The sequence below is a fragment of the Amphibalanus amphitrite genome, unplaced genomic scaffold (assembly GCF_019059575.1).
Source record: "Amphibalanus amphitrite isolate SeventyFive unplaced genomic scaffold, NRLGWU_Aamphi_draft 000181F_arrow, whole genome shotgun sequence".
Classification (NCBI taxonomy): domain Eukaryota; kingdom Metazoa; phylum Arthropoda; class Thecostraca; order Balanomorpha; family Balanidae; genus Amphibalanus; species Amphibalanus amphitrite.
Window position 1 is genome coordinate 481,974 of NW_024881676.1, and position 25,485 is coordinate 507,458.

Genomic DNA, 25,485 nt, shown 5'->3' on the forward strand with positions numbered 1-25,485 from the left:
GCCGTATGAATGCAGCTTTCATGACAAAATAAGCGCGGAAAGGATGCAGAGCAAACAGGGTCTTACATAATCGTAACAGAACTCAAAAGTGTCGACGCTGAGTCAGAGCAGTGTGTATTTTTCTGTAGAAATCTCGGGACATGAGTCACTGTTCATGCGACATTTACAAATCAGTGGGTGTAGGTACCGATAAAGCGCCTGCCCGACGGCACAGAAGGCGCATACATACAAGAAACGAACCCAAACGTGATATCATCATAATACCGTTAGATAAGCGGGCCAACTGTCGTGAGTGAATTACATCGAGTTTGTAAACGGTTACGAATCTAGCAAATACGGCACATAACAGCCTAGTATAGAAGCTGTTTACTGTAACATAACGGAAGCTAAGGCATGCGTCGCTACGCGGTACACAGTATTACTGAATTATCACCACTTGGTTACAACATATTCGGAGCCATATTGCAGCTCACAGCAATCGAGTACGAATAATGCATCACCAAAGCTCCACATGCACATGATACATAAGTGTCTTCCTGTACAACAGCCAACCAAAACTAAAACTAATAGCGTGTGTCAAAGGCAGATCACACAAAATAAATCTTCTACACACATGGATACAAAACAAATTCAAGATATGTCGTCAATATGGATCACCGCAGTTTAGTCAGCCAACAATCGATTGTTTTCGCAGCACCGATTCAATAATCCATAGCTCTGCAGTTTGAAGCTGACCTTATTGACGTCAGGGTCCCAGAGGAGGGTTGAACATACCACAAACTGCACGTATAAACGTCCGATTGTACCACCACCACGCGGGCCAGCCATCAGCGGTTATGGCAAGATTTGCATCAGTCGCCGAGCAGTCGCCACACTGGGTGTTACCAGAGTAACCACCGTGTAACCACGGTGTAGCCTTCGAGCTAGTTACAGTCTCACATGGTTTGATTTCTGTGACGCCCCCGTGAGCGCTATCCTACGATACCGAACAATTAACTACCTGTCTGTCACTGTCAGACAGACAGTTTTCTCGTGAGCTTCAGGCCAAGTACAGAATACAGAGTACACGCAGCTAGCGGAGATACAAACATCAGTACGGCATCAGCGCTACATCACAGCGACATCAGACTGACGTCACCCGCAGCTCGCCACACGCAGTCAGTGACGTCACTCCTTACGTCACTCTGACGCCATCACAGCAGCCTACGGTTGGTGGCGGGGTAGCAGTCTTTGGCCCGCAGGATATAAAGTGACGTTAGCAATGCACTCAAGCTACGTCTAGTTGTCATGGCAAAGGTTGGCTTCAGCTATATTCCATCAAATCACCGAGGCAGTGTTTGGAAAAGGCGGCGACTGGTTAGTGGTTGTGTGTCTTCTCAACGTTATATCGCAGACAGGAAAGCCTGGCATCGACTCCCACAAATCAGGAGAGAGTGGGTCCCTGACAAGTAATCTCCTGCTCCTGAAAACTGTCCTGTCTGGCTCCTGCTGTCTGTGTCCGAATGAACGCCCCATACAGCCTCTGATCCCCTGGCCATCCACATATAACAGTCGAGATTCCAGCCACATCTCATCACATGATATCTTCCGTGAGCTATGATCTCAATAACGCTGCCCCAGCCGGCGTCAGCGCAGTGGTCCACAATACACGGTGGTCCACAAACCCAATCTAGTGAGAGCGCGACTCAGCTTCAACCCTAACCATCCATGCACGTATGCAAGGGTATTGGCTGCTCAACCATCGTACATACACGATTCAATATAAGCGCTCCATTTCGACGCCGCAGCCTCCAGTCTCCACCCTCCAGCCCAGCCTCCAGCCTCCAGCCTATTCTCCACGTCTCTACACAGCAGTGGCACTGAAGCATCCCGCGATCGCCGCGCGGTGACCTACCCGAACATGGCGGCGCCCAGAGTCAGCACGTCGTAGCACGTGTCACACACCCGGATGGGCTTGTTGATGTTGTACTTGACGATGGGCAGCTGCTTGTCCGAGCACTTATTGCACAGCAGCCGACCGCAGTGGCGACTGCAACGACCAAAAAAGGTTTGTTACACAGCGCGTTAAACAAACGGAAAACTCGAAGCAAAAAAAAAAGCAATTTACATACCTTAGCAAGCCGATATTATTCAATGACGTCAGGGTGTGCCACGTCATGCAGTTCGATCTCACTCCCCTGAATTTTGACTATTCTCTGGGACAAGTTGACATATACTTTGCCTGCCTGATGCCTGTGTATTTAAAGGATGACCACTGCGACTATGTGATTGAAATGAGAGCATTCAAAGTCAATCACCGAGAGTCTGTCGTACTGACCAGTGGTGTTTTCTAGTGGCGATACCGAACTTGGTGCCGCACTCCATACAGTGGTCACCGTCGTTCCAGCCCGGCTCCTGGGAGAGCGCGTCCAATAATCTGGAGAGGAGCGGAGTGAAAATGTCAATCGGCAGACGCAGGGACATAAACACACGGAGGGAAAGGCTGTAAAGCCGGCTCCACTTTTAGGGACTAGAAGTCCTGAAACAAAACCCCATCCACTTCATAATGTTCTGTGCAATTGTTACATTATAAATTAGCACGTACCACCTATCATGCTCGCGTCCCAGCCGCTCGTCGCTCGCAGCCCGTACCTGAAGAGGAGCTGCTTGGTGGCCACCTGGAAGTTGAAGATGGAGACGCCCTGGTTGTTCATGATGCCCAGCGAGGCGCCCGCCTTCACCAGTGTCATACACAGGTTGACGTTACCCTTCATGTAGGCTAGAAGCAACGCTGCAAATAAAGGGTGGGGAAGGAGAAAGGTAGTCAGTCGACCAGACTACACACAAACGACGCATTACAGAAATGGCCTCATCTTTGGACAAGTGTAGCAGACGGACTGACCGACGAAGCTTATGTTATCAATACTCGAATACCCAAGTATTTTCAAATTCACGCCATATGCAACTCTTACGCTCCAATCTCCCAGCTAACCCATCTCCCAACCCTCACGATGCCCTTCCAACTCCTCTCTTTTTCTCTCCCTACCCTCTCCCCGTTCCTCACCGGTGTTTCCCTCGGCGTCCTGTTTGTCCAGCGGGTATTTGGGCATGGACTCGAGGAACAGCTGGCAGATGGCGGCCGCGTTCTCCCGTCCCAGCGCGGCCACCATGTGCAGCGGGGTGCGGCCGCGCAGGTTGGTCGACTCGGCGTCAATCTGTGACTCGGTCAGCAGCACACGCACCGTGGATAGGTGCCCCTCCTGGCGGAGAGAGAAGGGTAACATCGTTAGGGCACAAGGTAGTGGCCAAGTGGCCCTCCTGTTAGGGAGTGGGGTAACATCGTTAGGGCACGAGGTAGTGGCCAAGTGGCCCTCCTAAAGACAGCGGGGTAACATCGTCAGGATACAATATAGATACCACGTGACCCTCCTGGGGACAGCGGGGTATCATCGTCAGGATAAGAGATAGTGACCAGGTGACCTCCTGGGGACCACAGGGTGGTGAGGTCAGGATACGGGCCGTGAGTAGATGACCCTCTTGGGGAAGGCAATTGGCATCACGACAGGGACAGTGGCCAAGCCGCCCTCCGGGAACGGCAAGGTGGCAAAATCAGGACCTGGTACAGACAGAATGACAAGATCCTCAGGTCACGGACGTTGGGCAGACGGTCCCTCCTGAAGACGATAGCGGGGTGGTGAAAACAGTAAGATTTCCCGGTCCACACACCCACTTTTCCTTCCCTTTCCAGCAATGAAGCTCATCACTTCCCCACTCCAGTTCCACTACTTCACTCACCTTACAGGCCACATGCAGAGCGTTATCCAGGTTGTTGTCCACGGCGTTAAAGTCGACTCCCTTATCGATCAGCACGGAGACACACTGGTGGCAGTCGCGCTCGGCGGCCAGGTGCAGGGCCGTCTGCTTGAGTGGGGTGCGCTCCTCCAGACGGGCGCCCGCCAGCATCAGGTTCCTGCGAGACAGACGGACGGACGGGGGGACTAGTAAGAGTAACGGGGGCGCGTAAGATATGAGTGTAGTTCATATGGACATGGGCGAGTACCGAGCCGCTATCTGTTTCCATGGTAGGATATCTGTAAATATCCACTATCGAGTAACTGCCATAACTATCAGCTACAATTTACTGTTCAAGGTCCTTATAAAGTAAAGTCGACTACAGAATAATGTTCCACTTTTCACAGGCAATTATTTGCCTGGGGTGGTAGGCTGTGCCGCATCACACGGGCTGAGTTCACAAATTACAGCTTTGTCCCAATGCTCATAATCGACACGCTTAACCCGCGCGGGGCTGGGGGGGGGTAAATTTTACCCCCCCCCCCTTAATTTACCCCCCCCCCTTGCGAATTTTTGCAATATCTCAAAAACGACGGCGCGCAGCGCCGCCAAACTTTCTGTACCTTTTCTTACATCAATTTGACACGTTCCCTGAAAATTTGAGCGAAATCCGTCGGAAAATTTTTGAGAAATTGACGTTTTAGTGACGTACTGTTCGCCATTTTCGCCTCAAAAACGGCAAAAGTTCAAACGCCGCTAACATCTTCATTTTTAGAGGAATCAAGACGTAACAAAAAAGGTTATACGTAATTCTTCTTTGACTATCAAATGGCTATCTCGGTTTTTTGAAAATGTTGGATTTTGGCCCAATTTTTTGTCAAAAAACTGACTTTTTTTGTGAAAATAATTATAAAATCCAAAATTTTGGGTGTATCGAAAAAACCGGAATATATGTCAGAGACGTGGTCTATGTGCACCTACACACCAAGTTTTAGAAGAATCGGTTCAAAAATGTGGGAGTTATTCAAAATTTTATGACGTCACGACACACAAAATTTTTGAAAAATGACTTTTTTGGAAGTTCTAGACCTCGTACGGAAACAAAAATAGCACCATTCGATTCGCCGTGAAAAAGCTGCATCAGATAGACACCTTTTTAGGCCTTAACAACCAACTTCAAAATTTGACCTCACTTGACCTGACCTTGACCTGACCTCGACCTGAAATTCATCCAGAGGTGGTCCATATCACTTATTGAGTGTGCCTATTGAATTCTATGAGTAAAATGACCCATAAAACATGTGTCGCACATGCCCTTTTCTATATTTTGTTTTTGGTGACCTGACCTGACCTGACCGGACCTTGACCTTGACCTCTGAATGATATTGTATGCAACGAATATTGTCTTGGTAGCCTAAGAACACGTTTTGGGCGATCAGTCTCAGTCCATGACTCCATTCTTCGGCAACTACGGTGCAAGGCCGATACTGTAGGAACTTGCAATTTGTACCCTTGACCTGACCTTGACCTTGACCTCAAACTTAAAATTAAGTACACGTTTTTAGTTGTTCGTGATGAGATCTTTCGATTGGCGTTTGAATTTTCAAAATCAAAATCGGACCATTAGTTCGGGAGATAACAGGGGGGGTAAAATTTACCCCCCCCCCCCCAGCCCCGCGCGTTCGGCTGGAGACCCCAGCCCCGCGCGGGTTAATTGCGTGATAAACGGCACAACTTAGCGCTCCGGTCAACTGATAGCTTCTGAGGAGTGGAACATCATTCTGTAGTCGACTATACAAAACCTGTTTACACTCGGCTTTTACAGCAGACTCTCACCCGAATTATAAGTCTGCAGCCGAATACGATATCACCTGCGTATAATTTCACCTGAGACAGACTTTACCTGAGCATGCCTCTCGCTGGATCCTCACCTGAGTATTCACTAGATCTAGGAGTCACCGCACTACGATCTCACATTGGCATGCCTCTCATTTTATCTCACCTGAGTATGATCTCGGAGTCGGCCTGGGCGGCCAGGTGCAGCGGAGTCAGGCTCAGTGAGTCGCGAGTCCGGGAGTGCACGTTGACGTGGATCGACAGCAGGAACATGACTGACTCGATGTCCTTCTTCTCGATCGCCACGTGAAGGAAGTTCCGGCCGCGGCTGTCGTACTGCGGGAAACCAGTGAGGGTGGCAAGTCGTGTGATGGTAAGCACAGGATGTAGAAGCAGAGAGCAAGCGTCTTTGGCTCGGTAGGACTGTGGCTGGAGACGCAAACAGATGTAGGTCGTTTGTGTCATCTCGGGTAAGTACAAGTAGACAGTGCATGACGACAGTGCATGTTATGACCTAAGCGCAAACGTCCAATAATACGTGAGAAGGAAGATCACGTACCATAGCATAATACACGTAGCATCCTTCCGTCAAAGATAATGCCACATGATTGGTAGCAAATTTTTACTGAGCACACATATATTCAACCACAAATCACAAGAAACTTGTTCTGCGTTCGAATCACAAATTATATGCCCACCTGCTCGGCGACGCCCGGCTCCCTGCCGAGGATGGCCTGCGCCGCCTTGTTGTTCTTCATCGTCATGGCCAGGGTGAAGGGCGCCCGGCCCAGCCGGTCGCGCGCCGTGAGATCCGTCTCGGGGGCCGACAGAAGCAGGGTGATGATGCCAGTGTGGCCGTTCTCTATGGCGTGGTGCAGAGGAGTCTTCTGGTCACAGTCCTGGAAGGAAGCAGGGGCAGAAGAGATGGTAAGTAGGCAGTTAAAATGAGTCCATATCAGACCATCGGCAGACACGGTCAGTGTGTGACGCTCATCAACATTATGGAAGACGGTTGACGACGCATTTGAAGCATTCTCTGCGTAGCTGTTCATATGGTTACCTTTAGTCTCCCCCTCCTCACGGATTTCCAAATTCCCTGACACGAGTGCCATCTGTATCGAACGCCACATCACTGACCCTGGCGTTAGTGTTGGCTCCGTGCTCCAGCAGTGCCTGGACCGTCTCCTGCAGTCCCCACTGGGCACACAGGTGTAGAGGTGTCATCTGATCACGCGCCTCGTCCCCGCCGCGGCCGTCCGGGCCCGGCCGGCGCGCGCTGCTCACGTCACAGCCGCTGGGGGAGAGGGGAGGGTCAGAGGTCAGGTCAGAGGTCCAGGCCCGGCCGGCGCGCGCTGCTCACGTCACAGCCGCTGGGGGGGGGGGTTTAGAGGTCAGGAGTCACAGCAGAGATCGGGCTGGGACATATATTACACGAACAAAAATTTCGGCTCGAACAATTAACGCACGAGTATTAGGAAGAAGCACTTTTACCCGTTCCCTTTAAGCACCTTTTACCGCTCGCTGTTACCTGCGTATCAGGAACCCGGTGATGTGCTCGTTGTTCTCGTCAATGGCGCGGTGGAGCAGTGTCTGGTAGCAGCCGTCCGGTCCCTCGCCCCAACAGTCCGTGTCTATTCCGAACCTGGGAGCGGGGGATGAACGGTCAGCGACGTAAGACACTACGCGCCACGGTACTGTGGTATTTGCCGGCAGCAGCACTGGTGAACATTGGCAGTTACAATTTATAGAAAGAAGACAAATTGTAGGACATGTGATTCCTAGCACGATATGAAGCATATTCAACGAATACCCTCTTTCGCCCTCCTTCCCGCCCTCTCTCCCTCCCTTCGACCACTTTCTCTTCCTCTCTCCTCACCTGACCAGCACAGAAGCAGCGTCTGTGCGTCCACTCGCCAACGCCTGCCAGAGCGGCGGGCACTTCCCCCTCCTTCCCTCCCTCCCCTCCTTCCTTCTCTGCTCACCTGACCAGAACCGAGGCGGCGTCTGTATGTCCACTCGCCAAGGCCTGCCAGAGCGGCGGATCGTGTCCGGGGGAGGAGGACAGGTCCGCCCCCGACTCACACAGCAGTTCCGTCACCGACAGCAGACCGCGCTCGATACTCAGCTGCAGCGGCGACAGGCCGTCCCGCGTCCTGCGGGGTCGGGAAAGGTTGGGTCAAATCAGCTGCTGAAAGACAGTAGTAACTAAAGCGACCAGACACCGAGTGTAGAACAAGTTCGACCATTGACCAGACCGGGGTCTTCAGGGTTTGAGACCGTCGCTGAATGCCCGATCAAGACATATACGATATGAAAAGCGACATGACTGTTCTTATGTCTGCCTAAACGAAAAGCGACACCACATCGTGGTACATAATGCGATGACCTGTAATGCATAACAGAGCTGTGACACTCTCAGCGTCGCCTGGGGCCCACTCACCTGCAGTTGATGTCTGCGCCGTTCTTGAGCAGGAAGGTGGCTGACCGTCCGTTGTCGGTGCGTATGGCGCGGTGGAGCAGTGTGTCGCCCTCCAGGTCAGGGATGTCCACGGACGCGCCGCCGCGGATCAGCTCCAGAGCCACCTGTCCACGAGGAGCGAGAGGTGAGGAAGGGGGTAAAGGGGGAACAGTTGACCACCGTGGGAGAGTATAACGTGTCCGAAACGACGGATACAGAGCGAGGAGCTCTGTGGTCAAAATTAAAACGTTGCATTTTGAAACAATAACAAAGACGTGTAGTTATCATTGGGCTAGACGTGTAAATAGTCATATTCAGCAAGAGCTCGAGCAGCATTCAGGAGGCGTCTAAGTAGCATACATCAAAGTCCCGTAGATTCGTCTGCAAACACACCTCATTCATGTTCATGTCCAGCGCCAGCGCCAGCGGTGTCCTGTCGTTTGAGTCCTTCAGGTTCAGGTCCGGTACTATGGTGTTGGCGTCCGGGGAGCTCTCAGCCATACCTGCGACGGGTACGGGCAAAGCAATGCATTAGGTATGGTAACGAATGGATGACGAGTGCTTCAATATGGCGGAATTTTATACACTATCTTAGCAAAGTATCGTGGTTAGGCTTCAGGATCAAGGTCAAGACTCTTCATGCGTACGTACGGCTCTCGCGAGATTAAGCGGTAGGTTTTGCACTTTTACATTTCCGGTTATATCTAAAAAACTAATCGATCTACGATGAAGTCATTTTACACGATCATCGCCGGCTGGTTACCCAACAAGTCGAACGCATCTTCAACACTTAAAAGCTTAAGACGACGAAGATATAGCCTGAAGTACACTAAATTTTCTAGGTGCAAAACCTACCGCTAAAACCCGCGAGACCTATACACGAGACTCAAGCATGTGTTAAAACTGTAGAGTCCGCTGCCACTCACGTCTGTGCTCCAGTATGGCTGCCACCACGTCCCGGTGTCGGTACTGGACAGCCAGGTGGGCGGCCGTCTGCCGGTGCGGCTCCCCCACCCCGCCGGCCTCGCCGCGAGCCGTGGCCGCGTTAGCATTGGCGCCGCGGCGGAGCAGTTCAGCCACCAGCCGGGACAGGCCGTGTGCGGCCGCCACGTGCAGAACGGTCTCACCCTGTCAGGGGAGGGGACGGGGTCAGAAGGAGCGTGTGGGTTAGCGGACATCGGCAGAGAGCATCGGTTATGCATCCTTGGCGCTAACATATTCTGGAACGATGGAACATTTATGAGATGAAGAAAGGGCAATGACAAACTAAGGAAAAGTAATCTAATCCCTGATAAGATTTCAGATCGTTTACCACTTTAAACTTGCTACATCAGTTCCTCCAGAGCAGTACTAAACGACGACATCCTAGTTCCAAGCATGCAGTAAGAAGGAAAACGTTCGTCGAAGACCTGCACCATAAGTTCACCAATGAGTCTAAGACCAGCTTCATTTAGCCAGGATCCTCTACTCACCTGCTTGTTGAAAGCTCCTGTTTTAGCCTTGGCCTTGACCAGGAAGATGGCTTCCTCCTCGAGGTCGTTCAGCGCCGCCTGGTGCAGCAGTGTGTCCTGGGTCGCCTGGTTCACCTGGGAGAAACACAGACAGACATAAGCACTACCATTGGGAGAGACAGCGCCGTCTGGTGCAGCAGTGTGTCCTAAGTGGCCTGCTTCACCTACAGGGCAGCATAGACATAAATATCACGATTCGGAGCGGAAAACCACAGCAGCATGTTGTCAAATCTTCCAAAACAAGGTAGAAAGAACATCCGACCAAAGTATCACGGATTAAATATGATGGAAGGTAAAGCACAATACGTTCCGACAAATCTCATCCACATCATCCAAATAACACGTAACCTGCACACCAAACTTCATCTCAAACCAACACAAATTATACACACCACCAATAAGTATCCTACCCCAGCAGTTTTATTCCCCTTCCCTCAGTATTCAGTTTCACTGTGTATACGCTGCTCCCTTCCCTCCCTCTCCCTCCCCCTCTCACTCACGGCATCCACGCTCGCTCCGGCGGTGACCAGTCTCTGCGCCATGCTGTTCTGCTGTACGCCCGCCAGCAGGGCGTGCCAGAGCACGGTGTGGCCGCGCCGGTCGCGCCGCTCCAGGTCACACGGACGGGTGATGAGGACGTCAAACACGGGCGTGCAGCCGGACGATACGCACACGTGGAGAGGCGTGCTGTAATAAGGGTAATGGTGGGGTTAACGGAGTGAGAGCGCTGTTGGCCAATCGCTTAGTTAGAGAAAGAGAGAACTGTGACTTTTTTTTTGCATATGTATGCTCCGGAATCCGGATCCTCCGGATAAGTTTTGCATTATTGTCGGATCTGATAGACCAGTATCTCATTCAAGCTCTCTCCCGCCTCACCAAAACTGTTATCTCCCTCCTTATCCCAGCTCTCTGTTCCATCTGCCCATTCCCCACTTCTCCGCCCTTTCTCTCCCCTTTGTACACCTCCGCTCCATATCTCCCACTCTCCCCACCTGAGCTCCGAGTTCTGGGCGTTGGTATCAGCGCCCGCGTCCAGCAGCCTCCTGGCCAGCCGGCCCCTCCACTCGTCTTGGGGTCCGCCGGTGGCCAGTAGGTGGAGCGGGGTGTCGCCAGAGACGGGCACGGCGCCGTCCACCGCCGCGCCGTGGTCCACCAGAAACAGCGCCGAGCGCTCGTCATCTGATGGAGAGTAACAACGTCATCGTTAGCGTCATCATTATTATCATTATCACTAGTAGCAGTAGTGGCGGCTTAGTCCTCAGCACAGGCCGTGGCGGAGGCCAGTGTCATACACCTCGATCACTCATGCTGTAACATGGAACGCCAACCATCTGCCCGTGTTCTTTAGAAACACGGGCAAAGGCAGCATCTGACTTCCAGGCCCCACCTTTGGCAGCTCAAAATTTAACAAACAACATTGACAGTCATCGTTTCACATTGAAAAACGCTACTGCAAATGATGCTGACTAGATTGAAACAAATGCTGCATAACCACTTCCATTGACGGTCGTCGCGCCCACCTCGGAGTATGGCCTTGTGCAGCAGGCAGCGCCCCTGTCCGTCGGCGGCGTTGACGTCCACTCTGTGTTTGAGCAGCGTCTCACAGATGGCAGCCTGGTCGAGCCGCAGCGCCAGGTCCAGAGGCAGGTTATCGCGGTCGTCCGGCTCGTTCAGGCGCTCCGGCAGCTGAGGACAGAGGGGAAAAATGTTACACGGATGAAAGTACGTTGTGCTTTTTGAACACGGCATTCAAAGGTCCTGATAAGGTGACATCCGACACCAGAAAGAGAAGAGAAGAGATAATGCATTTTGAAAAGCAGCAAAATAAAATTCCGTGACCGGTTGGTAACCATTCCATGGACAACATTCCAAGATGTGGCGGCATCAGGGCTTATGACGCCCCATAGTTACTCTGCGTTATGACACAGGTCATCAGTTGCTCAATTGTTCCATCCTCGCCCGACCCAACCCAGCCAGTCGAGCTGTCGCGTTGACATGCGCTAATAGCCGTAGCTGTGACGTCATTCTGAGCCTTGTCAACTGACTGTAAATGGCAGTCCGACAAGCGATAAACAGGCACACTTGAAATTACACAGCCGATCGCGTCACTGTGCGCGATACCGTAAAATACCGGCCCAGCTCACACTAAAAACGGAAGGACAAAAATGCCGTGACATTCTTGTTCCACGATACTGGTAACAATGGCTAATGCTTACACAATGCAGTGCTCCACAAAAAAAAACACTGCATGTGATCAGTTTAAAAGAGGCCTCACCAAACACCACTCACAAAGAGTCTGCAGGACGGCTGGCAGCTCAGTCATGCAATGACCATGTAGACATGCTCATCGCGTCATCACCTGGCCGGTCTTTTACCTCTGACGGCGGCAGGCAGGCACGCAAACCCACCCGGTTACGAAATCGGAGCAACATCGGACGCCCACATTTGCCGGATCCGTACCAAATTTGAGGGGACCGTCTGCATTGGGTAGACATGGGGGCGCGATGGGGTGCATATTTTCTACAGCGCCACGCAGAGTTGCGAGGGCTAAGTTCCGGGTGCTGAGCGAATCGCCGAACCAGGACGGGGCAAAGGACGGCCGGACAGCGTCGGACAACATCTGACAGTATCTGACCGCGACAGCTCGGTGCAGCCGGCCAGAAAAGTCGCCGGGTGGTCGACCAGCCATGTCGCCAGGTGGTCGGTCCGACGACAATGCAGCATTGTCGCCCGGGACGGCCCGTGCAACTGTCTCGGTCGGTAGCAAAGTGCAGACCGCGCAGCCGCCGCGGACAGGCGACGGGAAACGGCACTGACCCGTGACCGGTGGCCGGTGACTTCTGACCAGTGCCTCATTGACCTTTATACGCGTACGGGTAGGTAAAAGATTGGTGCAACCGGACGGCCACTGAAAGTTTTTCATCCAATAGCATATGTCTGGTGACTTATTGATCATAATCACGATGATCATTGAAAGTCGACAACGGCACAAGATGACTGACGGCACGGCCACATAACGACACATCCGGAACCATTAACCCGCGCCGGGCCGGTGCTCTGAGATTCCGCGCCGGGCCGGGGGGGGGGGTCTGAACACCCCCCTTCTTAACTCGGCTCCTGGGCCACGTAGCGACACGCGGTAAGCGGCAATCGAAAGAACGTCCAAAATAAGGACGAAAACACTTCGGTCATTTTTTGGGTCAGGTCAAAGGTCAGGTCACCAGAGGTCACCAAAGGTAAAATGTTGACTATTTCAACATTTCGGAAACTGCCAACGGCTATCTTGGGAACCGATAGAGCTACAGCGCCGCGGAAAAGCGCATTCGATAGCCCTTTTACAGGCCTTTCTGAGTAATGTTCTCAGATTTGACCTCAGGTCAACGGTTTAGCCTCCAGAGGACAAAAACTCCAAAAATAGCCGTTTTTACGAAAATCGGTTTTTCGGCGATAACTTTTCACTCAAAAGAGCCATGACATTACTTTTGCCAGCATCGTGTTCCTCTCGTCGAGACGCGTCGAATGAACTATAAGTTGACCTTGAAAGGTCAACTTGAAAATTTGACCTCAGGTCAAGGTCATGACCTGACCGGAAAAGGTCATGTTGCATATCAGTCGATCCGCAACGTCGAGCCGAACACATCTAAGGCGTTTTCAGCGCTCTAGGACGCCTCTATCAGAAGTTATTAGCGAAAAACTGTTAGATTCTGTTCGTGACCTGAGATGACCTCGGGGACATAACGAGGGGTCACAGTTGCCATTTTCTGGTTCAGTGTGTCAATTTTACCTACATCTCGATGTTTGAGAGTGTCTAGAATGGCGTTCGTGCAAAACAGACGCTTTTCAATTTTCTCCCATTGACTTATAATGGAGAGGCCGCAAAATTGACCTGACCTTAGGTCACCGATATCAAAATTCCGAGATATACATTTTGTAGATACTGTTGCTCTAATCAATCGCTGAAAGTTTCAAGGCAATCGATCAATCGGTGTAGCTATGACGAGCATTCTTATTTTTTCTGAGGTGAGGTCACTTGGCGTGACCTGGTGACCTGACCTAAGGCGACCTGGGTCTGAAATTTTCACAACATGTGCGGAAAAGATGTACGAACAGGTGTCCGTTTTTGAAATATCTGCGAAAAACCGCAGGGGGGGTGTTCAAACACCCCCCCCCCCGGCCCGGCGCGGGTTAATAAACCAATGAGCTGATGAATCACGGAGTAGCCGTTCGTTGACACCGAAAACTTAAGTGACCTCTCAACACTAAACAAAGTCTAGAACAAAGACATAACAGCAAAGTAACGGCAGACGTCCAAATAAACTGGGCAAACCAATCCAAAGACAATGGACGTGTTAACACATCGATAGCATCATTCCAGCAGGCTTTGTAGCACGGAAACATTGTTACCAATCGAGTAAATAAGTGGAACGCCGCACTCACCGCTGCCACAAAGAAGAACCGAACACTCCACGGGCCTTGATAAGCCCATTGACGAATTTCCCCTGAATCCATAACACGCGGGCCGACCAGCTGCAGATAATCAGGTTCAAACGGTCGCCGGTGGTGGGCCAAGAACAGCAGAAGCAGCCCATCAATTTCCGTCACATCACCATCGCCTTTCGGACGATTGGATCAGCCTTTCCGGTGCCCGAGTCGACTGATCAGAGCGCTCATCGCAACAGGGATACCGATCATTTCGCTAATGAGGCCCAGCCAATAGACTGGGAGGCAGCAATGGACTGGGACGATATGGGAAGGTGACGTCCTTCGGGCGCCCTTTGGCATCCTTCGGGCTTCTTTTGGGCGTCCTTTGGGCATCCTCACGGCGTCTCAGAGTCGGGACACACCACGACACCGATATATGATCAACGGCCACTCCTTTCAAACACTGTTGACCGGTGTCATAAACGTCTCGTCAGACATGTTGGCGACATGTTGGCGACTCGTCAACATGGCCCGCTGGCGTCACCCGCCCCGATTCGGCCGGGGGGACACGACCCCGATCAAGATGCAGAGGTGGGATACCTCACTGCATGAGACGGCGGTGCATTTAGAACGCCTCACAGAACGCCCCTCCCCCCCCCTTTGGTCCGACGGAGAGGGGAGGGGAGAGGGGAGGGGAGAGGGGTTAACTTATGCTCCTTGGTGACAGCATATGACATGGATCATCAGAGGTCATACAGCCCATCCGCTGCGGCTGACAAGACCTCAGACGTGTACCACTAAGTATGGCACGGCAGGGCGTGGGAGCGTATCAGCAATGGCCCCGGCCGCTGGATAACACCGTTTGAAGTTTGAGGACAAATACCCAGAGCTCAAATCGGCGTACCGGACGCCAGACAAAATGTCGGGATTTTGCAGTCATAATCAGCATGAGTCATGAAAAGATAGGCATAAATTGGAATTATAGCAAAGGTTCAGCATACGATGAGTCAGGCCATCAAGTCGGGTCAAATATTCCTTCCCGGCATGACGATTTGACTAAGGAACAACACCTACTTAGCGAAGATTAAGTTTCGAGGAAGGTTTACTTCCTATCGATAAGACCACCAAAGCAGGGTGAATACAAGCATCATGGGTAAAAACAATAACAATCGGATAGATAAACGAAACTGAACGAATACTATAACCCAGCCTGCAAAGGACAAAAAGTCCCATGTCAATCACTCGTCTAACAATGCCGTTTTATGCTTCCACGGCTTCACTGCTAAAATAGCGCGCAGAGGCAATGTGCAACTTTTTGTCACTCAATCGTTTCCCCGCACCGGTAATGGTCTCTTTCGCCAACCCGTGCCAGTATAACTCACTGTTCCCCTCGTCTTGTCATTGCCCCTCCTCTCGGGATTCAGGTCAGTCACCTATCATTCAGTCTTATCTACCATACCGAACATCATAGCATGTAACTGTCTTTGTAATGCAGTAACCCCACCCGACCGTCACTGACTGTAGATTTCCTTCACCAGCACAGCCTCAGCAGCGACCAAAAGGAAAGAAGAAGGACAGGAGGGAAAGCAGAAAGGAAGGAAGAACGGAAGGAAGGACGCGCGGTTGCCACGGATGACCTCACACCCCGGCGCGGCCGGCCCGTGATTCACGGCCCGATTACCTCAGCGCGCCGGCCGTCCCTCACGGTGCCATGTTGATCTCGGCTCCAAACAGATGTCGAGCGGCGGCCGTGACATCAGGGCCAACTTACGGCTCCATCAGAGAGCACAAATCACCCGAGCGGCCGGAGCCGATAGACGGAGAGCCGCTCCAGAGGAATTCAATAACAAAACTCAGACTGAGCGACATTAGTTAACACAGATGAGCCCGCATTAACATTTGGACCCTAGACGCTTGCAAAACAAATCACGGCACATAAATTCAACAAGTTTTGAGAGTTTCGCTTAATATCAGGAACACTTTTGTCATGTTTACACAAAAGCTGTTAGAATTCTTCTCGCCAAAAAAAAAAAAAGACAACAGCAAAACTTTGTTGCACTCTCCAACCCCCTTCCCCCGCCATTACCTAGCACCAGCGCCGGGACAGGATATATGTAGAGCGCTCCCGAATCAGACCCCTGATCCACCTGACGAGTGGTGAGGTCTGCCGGCACACAGCGACTCCTGGCAGCCGATGTAGGAATGGACCGGAGACAGGAGGCCACTGCTCGTGCCGCTCATATGTGAGGTGAGAAATGGCACCAGCGGGCCCACCTACCGAATTAATGCACCGATCGGCCACCCACCGAGCTGAACCAAAACAAACGCGGCAGCATCATCGCGTAATTATAACACACATCAAACGGAAATGCCAGCGATTCTCTCCTATCGAACAGAGATCATGCAAAGCTACAAATTCGATATGGTACAAATGTTTCTGATCCAGTCAATAAAGAGATTAATCATGAGTCTTGCTGGCCTTAATTTCAGATGTGTGGCATCCCATCAATAAATTAGACGCTGCAGTCGTTTGCAGCTAATGCCACAGTCAGATATTGACCAACACGGCATAAGTAACCCATCGATCAAGTCAATTCGGAGGCGGGTAACAGCGGTGATTGACGTTGCTTCACCGAGTCGACCGATGGCGAAATGGTCACCAGGTTTTCATACAGTTTTTGCACATACATGTAAGACATTTTGCGCTGGAGAGTGGGCAGATGAAAGCCACAGAATGTTGCCACTCGTCGCTAGCTCAGCACGTACTACCCAACCAACAGTCGGCTACCTTCTCAGACTCGGTCAGCACATTCCAACTTCCAATAACCTCGGCCAAGAGCTAACCGAGACAGGTCAACCGGTCAACCAGCACTAAGTGAGCACATGTGAATGACACGTCAGTCAGTGTCCGTCGCGGTAAGGTAGGTACTCCTCACCCCAAAACTCGGCTCGGGGCGGCCCTGTTGACCGTATTCTTGTATTCTTGTATTTGTAATAGCCAACTACAGGCCTTGCAGCCCATTTACAGTGGCAGTCCGTCAGCATGTCCTGTGTCTAGACAACACCTGTGTATGACAGCGCGGCCCATTCAGAGCGGCCCGGCCCATTCAGCTCCGCCGGATACCGGCAGGTGCCGCGGGTCCGCGCCCCAAAGCCCGCCGGCTTACCCGTGTCGCCGGGGTGATAATGGCATTCGTGATCCCACTGGAAATGAGCCGAAACACGATAAACTTAAGCCACTACTTAGTGGTAAGCTACAAGTTCCGGTGAGAAATTCATTCATTCAAGGCGAGGGAAAACCCAGACAAGGAATGCACGATAAAGTGATACGCACGCTAACACCACCAACCGACATGCCTCAGCAATAAATCCATAAGCATCTACACCACTCATCTGTGTTGCATGGTTTTCTTTAGACAGCCTTTGGCAGAGTTCTACAAAGATGACCGAAGTGCTGCAGTTATTGCTCAACAAAAGGTTGACCAGTGGTTGGTTAAGCTATAGCTACAACTGCACGCACGAGCAAACAGTCGGTGTTCAGCGCACGAAATAAGCTCTTCACTTTGCCTAGATATTATTCAACGCACGACCGACAGGACGGTTCTATAGTCTCCGACAGGACCACCCAGGAGTGCGCCGTTCCACGTCTCACGCGTTGCGAACGTCGCCAAACGACCCGTGCCCCGGCCACGACCAAAGAGCGCCGTCACAGAACATTGGGAGCTCTAAACGTCCGTGGCGCCGCCGCCTCTGTGAGGTTAACCCGCGCCCTGCTGGGGGTCCTGGATTTCCACGCCCTGCTGGGGGGGTGTTTGAACACCCCCCCCTTGTAACTCGGCTCCTGGGCCACGTAGCGATACGCGGAAGGCGGTGTTCGAAAGAGCGTAAAAATAATGACGAAATCACTTCGGTCAATTTTTTGGTCAGGTCAAAGGTCAGGTCACCAGAGGTCATTGAAGGCAAAATTTCGCCGATTTCCAGGTCAAATGTCGAAAATTTCCAAGAAGCCAACGCATAACTCGGGAACCAATAGAGCTACAGCGCCGCGGAAAAGCGCATTCGATAGCCCTATTAACGCCCTTTCTGAGTAATTCCCTCAGATTTGACCTAACGTCAACGGTTTTGCCTGCAGGGGGCAAAAACTGCAAAAATAGCCGATTTTTTCGGAAACAGTTTTTCTGCAATAACTTTTGACCCAAGCATTGTACGAGCTTACTTTTACCGGCATCGTGTTCCTCTCGTCAAGACGCATCGAATGAACTATAACTTGACCTTGAAAGGTCAACTTGAAAATTTGACCTCAGGTCAAGGTCATGACCTGACCGGAAAGGGTCATGTTGCCTATCAGTCGATCCGTATCGTCGAGCTGAACACATCTAAGGCGTTTTCATCGCTCTAGCATGCCTCTATCAAAAGTTATTTGCGAAAAACTGTTAGATACCATTCGTGACCTAAGATGACCTCAGAGCATAAACAAGGGTCACGGACACCATTTTCAAGTTCAGTGTGTCTAAACCACTTGTAATTCGGTGTTTGGGAGTGTTTATAACGTCTTTCATCCAAAAGAGGCGCATTTCAATTTTCTCCCATTGACTTATAATGGGGAGGTCGCAAAATTGACCTGACCTTAGGTCATCGATATCAAAATTCTGAGATATACATTTTGTACATGCTATTGCTCTTAGCAATCGCTGAAAGTTTCAAAGCGATCGGTCACTCGGTGTAGCTATGACAGACATTGAAAGTTTTTATGAGGTGAGGTCACTTCAAGTGACCTGGTGACCTGACCTTGAATGACCTTGGTCTGAAATTTTCACAACATGTGTAGAATTGATGTATGATAAGGTGTACCAAAAACGGCGGCGCGGAGCGCCGCCGTTTTTGAGATATTCGCGAAAAACCACAGGGGGGGGGGTGTTCAAACACCCCCCCCCCCCCCAGCAGGGCGCGGGTTAAATAGCTACAGACGAGACTGGTTGTCCGCCAAAACTGAGCTAATTGAAGAGTTCGACCGAAGAACCGAGCTATCAGATGCGACAACTATGACAGACATGACGCGAGTTCCGATAGCGATTCAGCCCACTAATTCGCCGGCGGGGTAGCGCCGGAATATTATCGCATGTCTCCGTAGTGTCGCTATTAAGGACACGTGTTTCGCCACTTGGTCGTAATAAATGTCTCTCGCCATTCACTGAGTGTCACTAATATCACCTGTGTCACATGTGTCACTCGGTGACGACAGTAGCTCAGGTGTGGGCCTCCGAGGTCGTCTGAGGAAGTCGGTGGAGAGCGGCTGACACCGGCAGAGTTTTTAGTTTTCTGCTATCCTTCCTCGCCCTGCCACCGTTCTGTTTCACCTTACCACTTCAGCTGGTCTGGTCTGGTCTGGTCTGGTCTCATCCCGTCCCGTCTCGTCTCGTCCCGTCCCGTCTCAGACTCGTCTCGCCCGTCACCTGCTGCGTTTCGGCGGCATACCGCGCGGCTGTCACTCCAACAGAGCCCGGTAAGATCAAAGAAGCCCACAACCACCACTGACCAGTCCGCCTGCCACTGCGCGGCCGCCAGCCGCATAGAGGCACGCACAACGCGTGATAAAGTGCAGAGACACCGCAGTCAAAACACGCCCGCACTGCTGCGTGTGTGTGTGCCGCTGTCTGGTTACCATGCCAACCAGCTGTTAGCCGGCGTCGGAATTACAAGGAGGGCTTTTATGTAAAGGCTGCGGGCGCCGGGAAGCACTTTGAAGGTTGTTTTGCAAGTGGAACACCACTTGCATTGTAATGGAAACTACAAGGAACGTAACGTTTTAAAAGTATTGTAAAAGAAACATAAATAAGTCTCAACAACCAGTTACGAAAATGGAACGCAGAACTTATGCTGGATGCTTAATGATCTGTCAAAAAGCGATTTTATAATCGTAGTAAATGTCAAATAAAAGATACCTACATCTTCAGTCTCAGATGTAATAAGCAGACCGAGAGAAAAACACAAAACCCTTAATCAGTTGCAAATGTGTTATGCTCCTTCATTATTGCCAGTAAATCCAAAACACTTTGGTGAGGCAATGCTTCATTAGAGTTTAAGCTTGCTACCTTCCCGTTTAGGTAGATACAAGCCTTGGCAAAATGTTGACAGACAAAAAAAGGCAAGGAGTTCTGCCGTGCGTGATGGAACTATACTGCCTAAAAATTCATGCCCCACAACTCAAATATCATCCTTGACGTTATAAGGCAGCTTATTTCTCACATACATTGTCATATGATGCTCAAGCCTACCGATGCAAGAGCGCTCCCCTGAATACATCATCTTCACCAACTTTCTCACTCGAAGAGTTCGAAGCATAAACGTTGTAGGGCTGGGTCAAACCACCAATTACGATCCCTTCCCAGCCCTTCAATTAACACCAAAGTCACTACTCGCTAATGTCATTAGAGTCATTTCCTGTCGAGTTACGACAGGAATAATATCCCCAATATCCGGGGCAGGGACGCCACATATTTCAGATAGGCGACGCCTTCCCCTCAAGAGCTACCGATCCCCGTGAGGCAGTCGACACAAGTCCATCCGCTGCACTGCAGCCGCCCCAGCCACCAAATCAATAAGGCACGCCGCGCATGTAATACGTCCCGACAGCCCGGTCCAGAGCCAAGACACACACGCACGCCATGGGCTCGATTTGACAGCCGTGCACTCAGAGACGTCCGGGTGATATTCACCATCACAGTGACGTCACAGAGGAATGGCGTAAGGCAAATGATGGACGGCAATATCATAATGCCTCCCTCCAGGGTGCCGTAGTAATATCCAGACACGCCATCCCGAGGCTATCTTATGTAACTTTTCCTAGTTCTCTGACAAGTGACAATGATTTCCTTTTTGTGCAAATGAGGGACATGATATAAAACCTGACTTTGAAAGTCACTCTGTCTCATATGGTCTCTCTCTGTGTCGCATCCGCAGCTCCACCATCCCCAGTCACCACCAATGGGGACGCCCAGTGACCTGATGACGTACCGCCCGTTCTACCCGGCAGCATCGTCAGGTGATGACGGCACGGACAAAAGTGGCGGCGGAGGCAGACTGGCGGCGGCAGAGCGGCGCCTCCGTCACCGCAGAGCGCCGCAGTGCGCCAATTTCGGCACCGCAGCCCCCCCCCCCTGGCCACACCCCGGATGGACTGTCCCCGGTGGTGAGGGGACGGGGGGGGGGCGGGACCATCTGGCCAGGACAGAGAGGCGCCTCTCCCCACAATACATTACACGCTGTACATAGACCAGTCAGTCAGAGTAACTACCGCGGCAAATACAGAGTGGATATAGGGAGTGAGGACGAGCGATCGCTGGCACCCAAGCACTTCAAAACTAAGCGCCCGGTGGCGGCAGCTGGGATGAACTTAAAAAAGCCAATTGTGTGTAACCAACCATGCTTCGAAACTGTTGCTTATTTTAGAATAGGTACAGCATCCATGTAGTTATATAATGAGCGATATATTTGTACCATTGTCATGTTGTTGCTTGTATGTCAGATTGTACCATCCGACAAGAACACCCAACCATCACACTTTTTCTTCCTGATTCATCATCCTTCACAGGCGTGTGAAAACTCTAGATAAAAAAGTAGATTCAACAAAATGCCAGGCAGTTTCCTTCCCGATTCCAAAAGGATTCCTCACAACGGAAGCGCACAGACTGAGATAAGTAATTTCCTTTCTGAGTTCACACAAACCAGACGGCTGAGCTAATCGGTCCGATAAGCCAGCCAGCCCCGGCATGGTTTGGTCATTAGAGCGGAACCGTGTGAAGTAGGTATATATCGGGCGTCACTGCGGGCCTGGTGCCGTGGCCTCGGGTGAATCACGTACTGAGGTCACTGCTCTGATATCGGTATATTGGCATAAACGTATACGTAACTGATCTGAATCAGTTCCTGAATCAAAGACGGCGCCCACCATCAACCCATACTAGCAATAGTCGAACAGACATGGCATTTGAAGCGTAGAAAAATGAAGGTAAATAGTAAATACTAAATACTACAGCCTAATAGAAATTGATGTACTGTCGTAATGCAAAGTATCAAGAGCACAATGTAGCGATACCAATTAAAGAAGGTTTAATTTTAATACGGGTTACTAATTGTTCACGTTTTCGGCTTAACCCAGAAACACGAAAACATTTGAACGACTTAGGCTTTAGTCCCTTGATAAGGAGAATTAATCAGCCCATCAATTCACCAAAAGAAGGCGACTGCTCATCTTTTCTTGCGAAGCAAAAGACCACTTTTGATGGCCAACAAATCCTGAGATGCCACCGATTGCCAAATAAGTTACCGATCCGTTATGCCAATCCCTACAATCCGACCCATAACCGAGTAAATGTCGAACAATGGCTGCAGTCATGGCCGACGGCAGCGGGACGGGTTACCGCCTACTCCTCGAGGACCACTAATGGACGAAGGACAAAGACATTGGACGCTGGACACTGCACAGTCCGCCCTACCTCCATCCTGAGACTTCCAGTCACAAGAACGAATACGATGAATGCTGTCAGGCCCACTGCCCAGCCCGGCGTCATGCCCAAGTCTGTTCACTGTTCAGTATGTATTCATGTGCAGTCTCAGTCGAGTCTGGTTAGTTTTGAGTCATGTCCACTGTCCAGTGTGGCGTTATGCCCACTCTCGAGTATGTTCAGTCTGGAATCATGCCCATTGTCCAGTCCGGTGTCTTCTCCAGTCGGTAAATCACCATATGTATGTTGCAGAATGAAATACCTACTGCACCGCTGACAGACCAGCAAACCGACCAGTTTAGCGACTAGTGACTAGGCCCAACTGGTAAATACAATATGTAATATGGCATGACCCAAGAACCAGTCTCGTTCGCCGCCCCGGTGTGGAGCGTGCAGACTGTCTCTCCCCCAAGCTGGTTCGATGGGTCTGCATACTGTATGCTCTATGCAGAGGGTGGGGAGGGAAGAGAGCAGTCGAGGCAGAGGGGTGGCGGAGTGCAGCCGTTTACGATAGGGAGGTGCCGGAACGGTGGAAATGTTAACGGTCTACTAAGGAAAACGTAAACCGGGGGAAGACGAAGTTGTGCATAACTCACGAAGTGTCTGGCATACCAAATGTAGGAAGAGGTGTAAAACAAATTAGGAGGGCGCTACGAGAGGTGAAAGGTGAACAGCAAAAATCCACAATAACATCCGAGATAGATTCTGAAGGTTCAAGTTGGCTGAAAAAATGAGTATGTGGGGTTTGAAAACGGCTAGTCATCATCAATTGATTGCAAAACACATCAATATATATATATATTCCGTCCGCTTCTGCCTCTACATAACCGCCATGTGCACCATTCGTTCCCTGCGTCTCTCTACCCGTTCCGCCCCAATAGCCTTGGCCAGTTTGATGGCTCTCTTTAGCCGACCTGACAGTCGATGAGGCTGTGACACGGAACTACCTCAGCATGCAGTGATAAGGGACAACGATCGCACGACTGACAGATCATCGGCCGACCACGCCCCGGGGGCGACAGGTCACCCGCAGGGGCGGCGTCAGGGGTGACCCGCAGGGGTGTGTGGTCGGACCACAGGTCACGATACCACACCGGCCGACCCCCATCGCCCCTGCCGCCGACCTAGACAGGAGAGTCGTGCCCGGGTCCCGCTGCACCACCACCTACTGAGACCGGGCCTCCAAATGAGCCGCGACGACACCCGCTCAACTAGCGACAACACAAACACGCGGCACACGGACTAATTGGGACAAATGCGCCGCAGATGTGCATTGCTGTGGAGGCATGTCTCTGGTAACGGTGGCGCTGCTAGAGGTCTTCATGGGCGACAGAAACGGGAGCAACGGAAGGTCTGATGTGTAAGAACTGATGCACTTCTGTCCCGTATCAGTGAACGAAATCTTCATCAACGCATGTGGCCGTAAGGCGCACTGCTCTGCCTAAAAGGTGGAAAAACAAAACAATTTTGGCGAGCTGCACAAGACACGCCATAATCACCATCAACACCCAAGAACGGATCTCAAAACACCCACCGATGTACCGATTGAAGGTATGATTACGCAGCAAAACAGATGATTACCAACTGTCGGCACGTAGCACCGAGCCCCAAATTGAGACGTCAAACCAAGGTCGCTGCCTCTCCACACGTCCACCGCCGACCCAAATGATCCGACCCAGTTTCGGACACCCGGCCTGATGGCTTCATTCGGTATTCATGCCGTGGATTCTCGGACGCGTCCGGCATTCGTGATCCGTTTTCACGCATCGCCAGCTTCCGTTCGGGCTCTCAGACACGAGCGATAAATCACTCAAATGCCTGGTTTAACCTACTGATAAAATGCAGAACCCACCTAAAAAGATCAAGGATGTCTCAGCCCTCTACTAACTACAATATCTAATAATCAACTAAAAAGTTATCGCAATGAGAAACAAAAATGGAATGACCAAAGACCATGACATATGTGAATCATCATCGCCCAAGCCCTCCACTGTGTTTCCCCGTCGGAACCATAAACTTGATCGATGGCATCTCGTTCACATGACCCTGTAGCCGTTTCCTTCCTTCTCGTCCGTCGGAAAATCTGGTAAGATTCACAGTTGCACGCCACTAGCCCATCACCATTTCTCCCAATCCTTATCGACAGCACACGAAGGAAGCGGCACATGTCCCAGAACTGGCTAACAACTACCCACTCCTTGTACTGTACTCACTAAACTCGCCCGAGTGACGTTCCGGTGAGTGATCGGCAAACTCCGGTCGGCATCCGTCGGGAACTCGGCAACTCGGCGCTGGTCCCAGGACGGAAGTCCGACCCGCACTTCCGGAATGGTTCCGGAACGTTTCCGGGGTGTTTCCGAGTGACGCCATGGAGAGGCCGTTACCATGCATTCCGGCTTGGGACGGTACAATGACCGATTCTCCAGCAAATAGTGAAACGGTGAGTGGGCGTGGGTGGATAAAATGTTTGGCGTCCGCCATAGAGATCCTGAACGCATGTATCAAAAGCATTCACCCAACTTTCTGTCCCAAACCTACGTTCCACTGGGATATGCAAAATCAATGATCTGAAAAAGGATCGCGTGAACCCTCACTCCATTCGAGGTCAAACCAATTAGCCTGCAAATACCTACCGCCTGCGTCAAAGGCTACAATCCTCGCGTCACTTACTAACAATAACGACCCATCACCAGACCCCAATTACCGCAAAAACGCCGCACCTTCCCCGCCGCCCCCACGTGCTGTGCGGCAGAGTGGTGACGGAGGCGGGGGCGGCGGCGGGGGCGGGGGCGGGGGCGGCCCGCCGCCGATGGTAGCACAAACAAACACCATGTGTCGGTGACAGCGTCGACAGTGACGCAGCGCCAGGCGCTCTCCCACGAGGAGGACCGCCGCCGCGCCCGCCGGTCGTGTCCAGACTTGTAAGCGATTCAACTCTGATTGAATCGATTCTCATGAATCGCTTGAAGATGCCGACTCACTG

General features: G+C 51.4%; 1 protein-coding gene across 1 annotated transcript in view; it reads right to left on the reverse strand.

The window, feature by feature from the left end:
* Positions 1-97: 97 nt before the first annotated feature.
* Positions 98-25,485, reverse strand: part of LOC122384086 (rabankyrin-5-like) — a 71,101-nt gene continuing 45,713 nt past the window's right edge. Inside the window, exons 7-23 of the mRNA XM_043371084.1 lie at positions 11,097-11,262; positions 10,569-10,755; positions 10,077-10,263; positions 9,538-9,651; positions 8,992-9,193; positions 8,459-8,568; positions 8,048-8,190; positions 7,590-7,760; positions 7,136-7,249; positions 6,745-6,901; positions 6,306-6,506; positions 5,774-5,943; positions 3,775-3,949; positions 3,044-3,239; positions 2,632-2,770; positions 2,318-2,416; positions 98-2,029 (exon numbers count right to left, since the gene is read on the reverse strand). Coding sequence (XP_043227019.1) covers positions 1,891-2,029; positions 2,318-2,416; positions 2,632-2,770; positions 3,044-3,239; positions 3,775-3,949; positions 5,774-5,943; positions 6,306-6,506; positions 6,745-6,901; positions 7,136-7,249; positions 7,590-7,760; positions 8,048-8,190; positions 8,459-8,568; positions 8,992-9,193; positions 9,538-9,651; positions 10,077-10,263; positions 10,569-10,755; positions 11,097-11,262 — 2,670 coding nt within the window. The 3' untranslated portion in view covers positions 98-1,890. The remainder of the gene's footprint in view (positions 2,030-2,317; positions 2,417-2,631; positions 2,771-3,043; positions 3,240-3,774; positions 3,950-5,773; positions 5,944-6,305; positions 6,507-6,744; positions 6,902-7,135; positions 7,250-7,589; positions 7,761-8,047; positions 8,191-8,458; positions 8,569-8,991; positions 9,194-9,537; positions 9,652-10,076; positions 10,264-10,568; positions 10,756-11,096; positions 11,263-25,485) is intronic.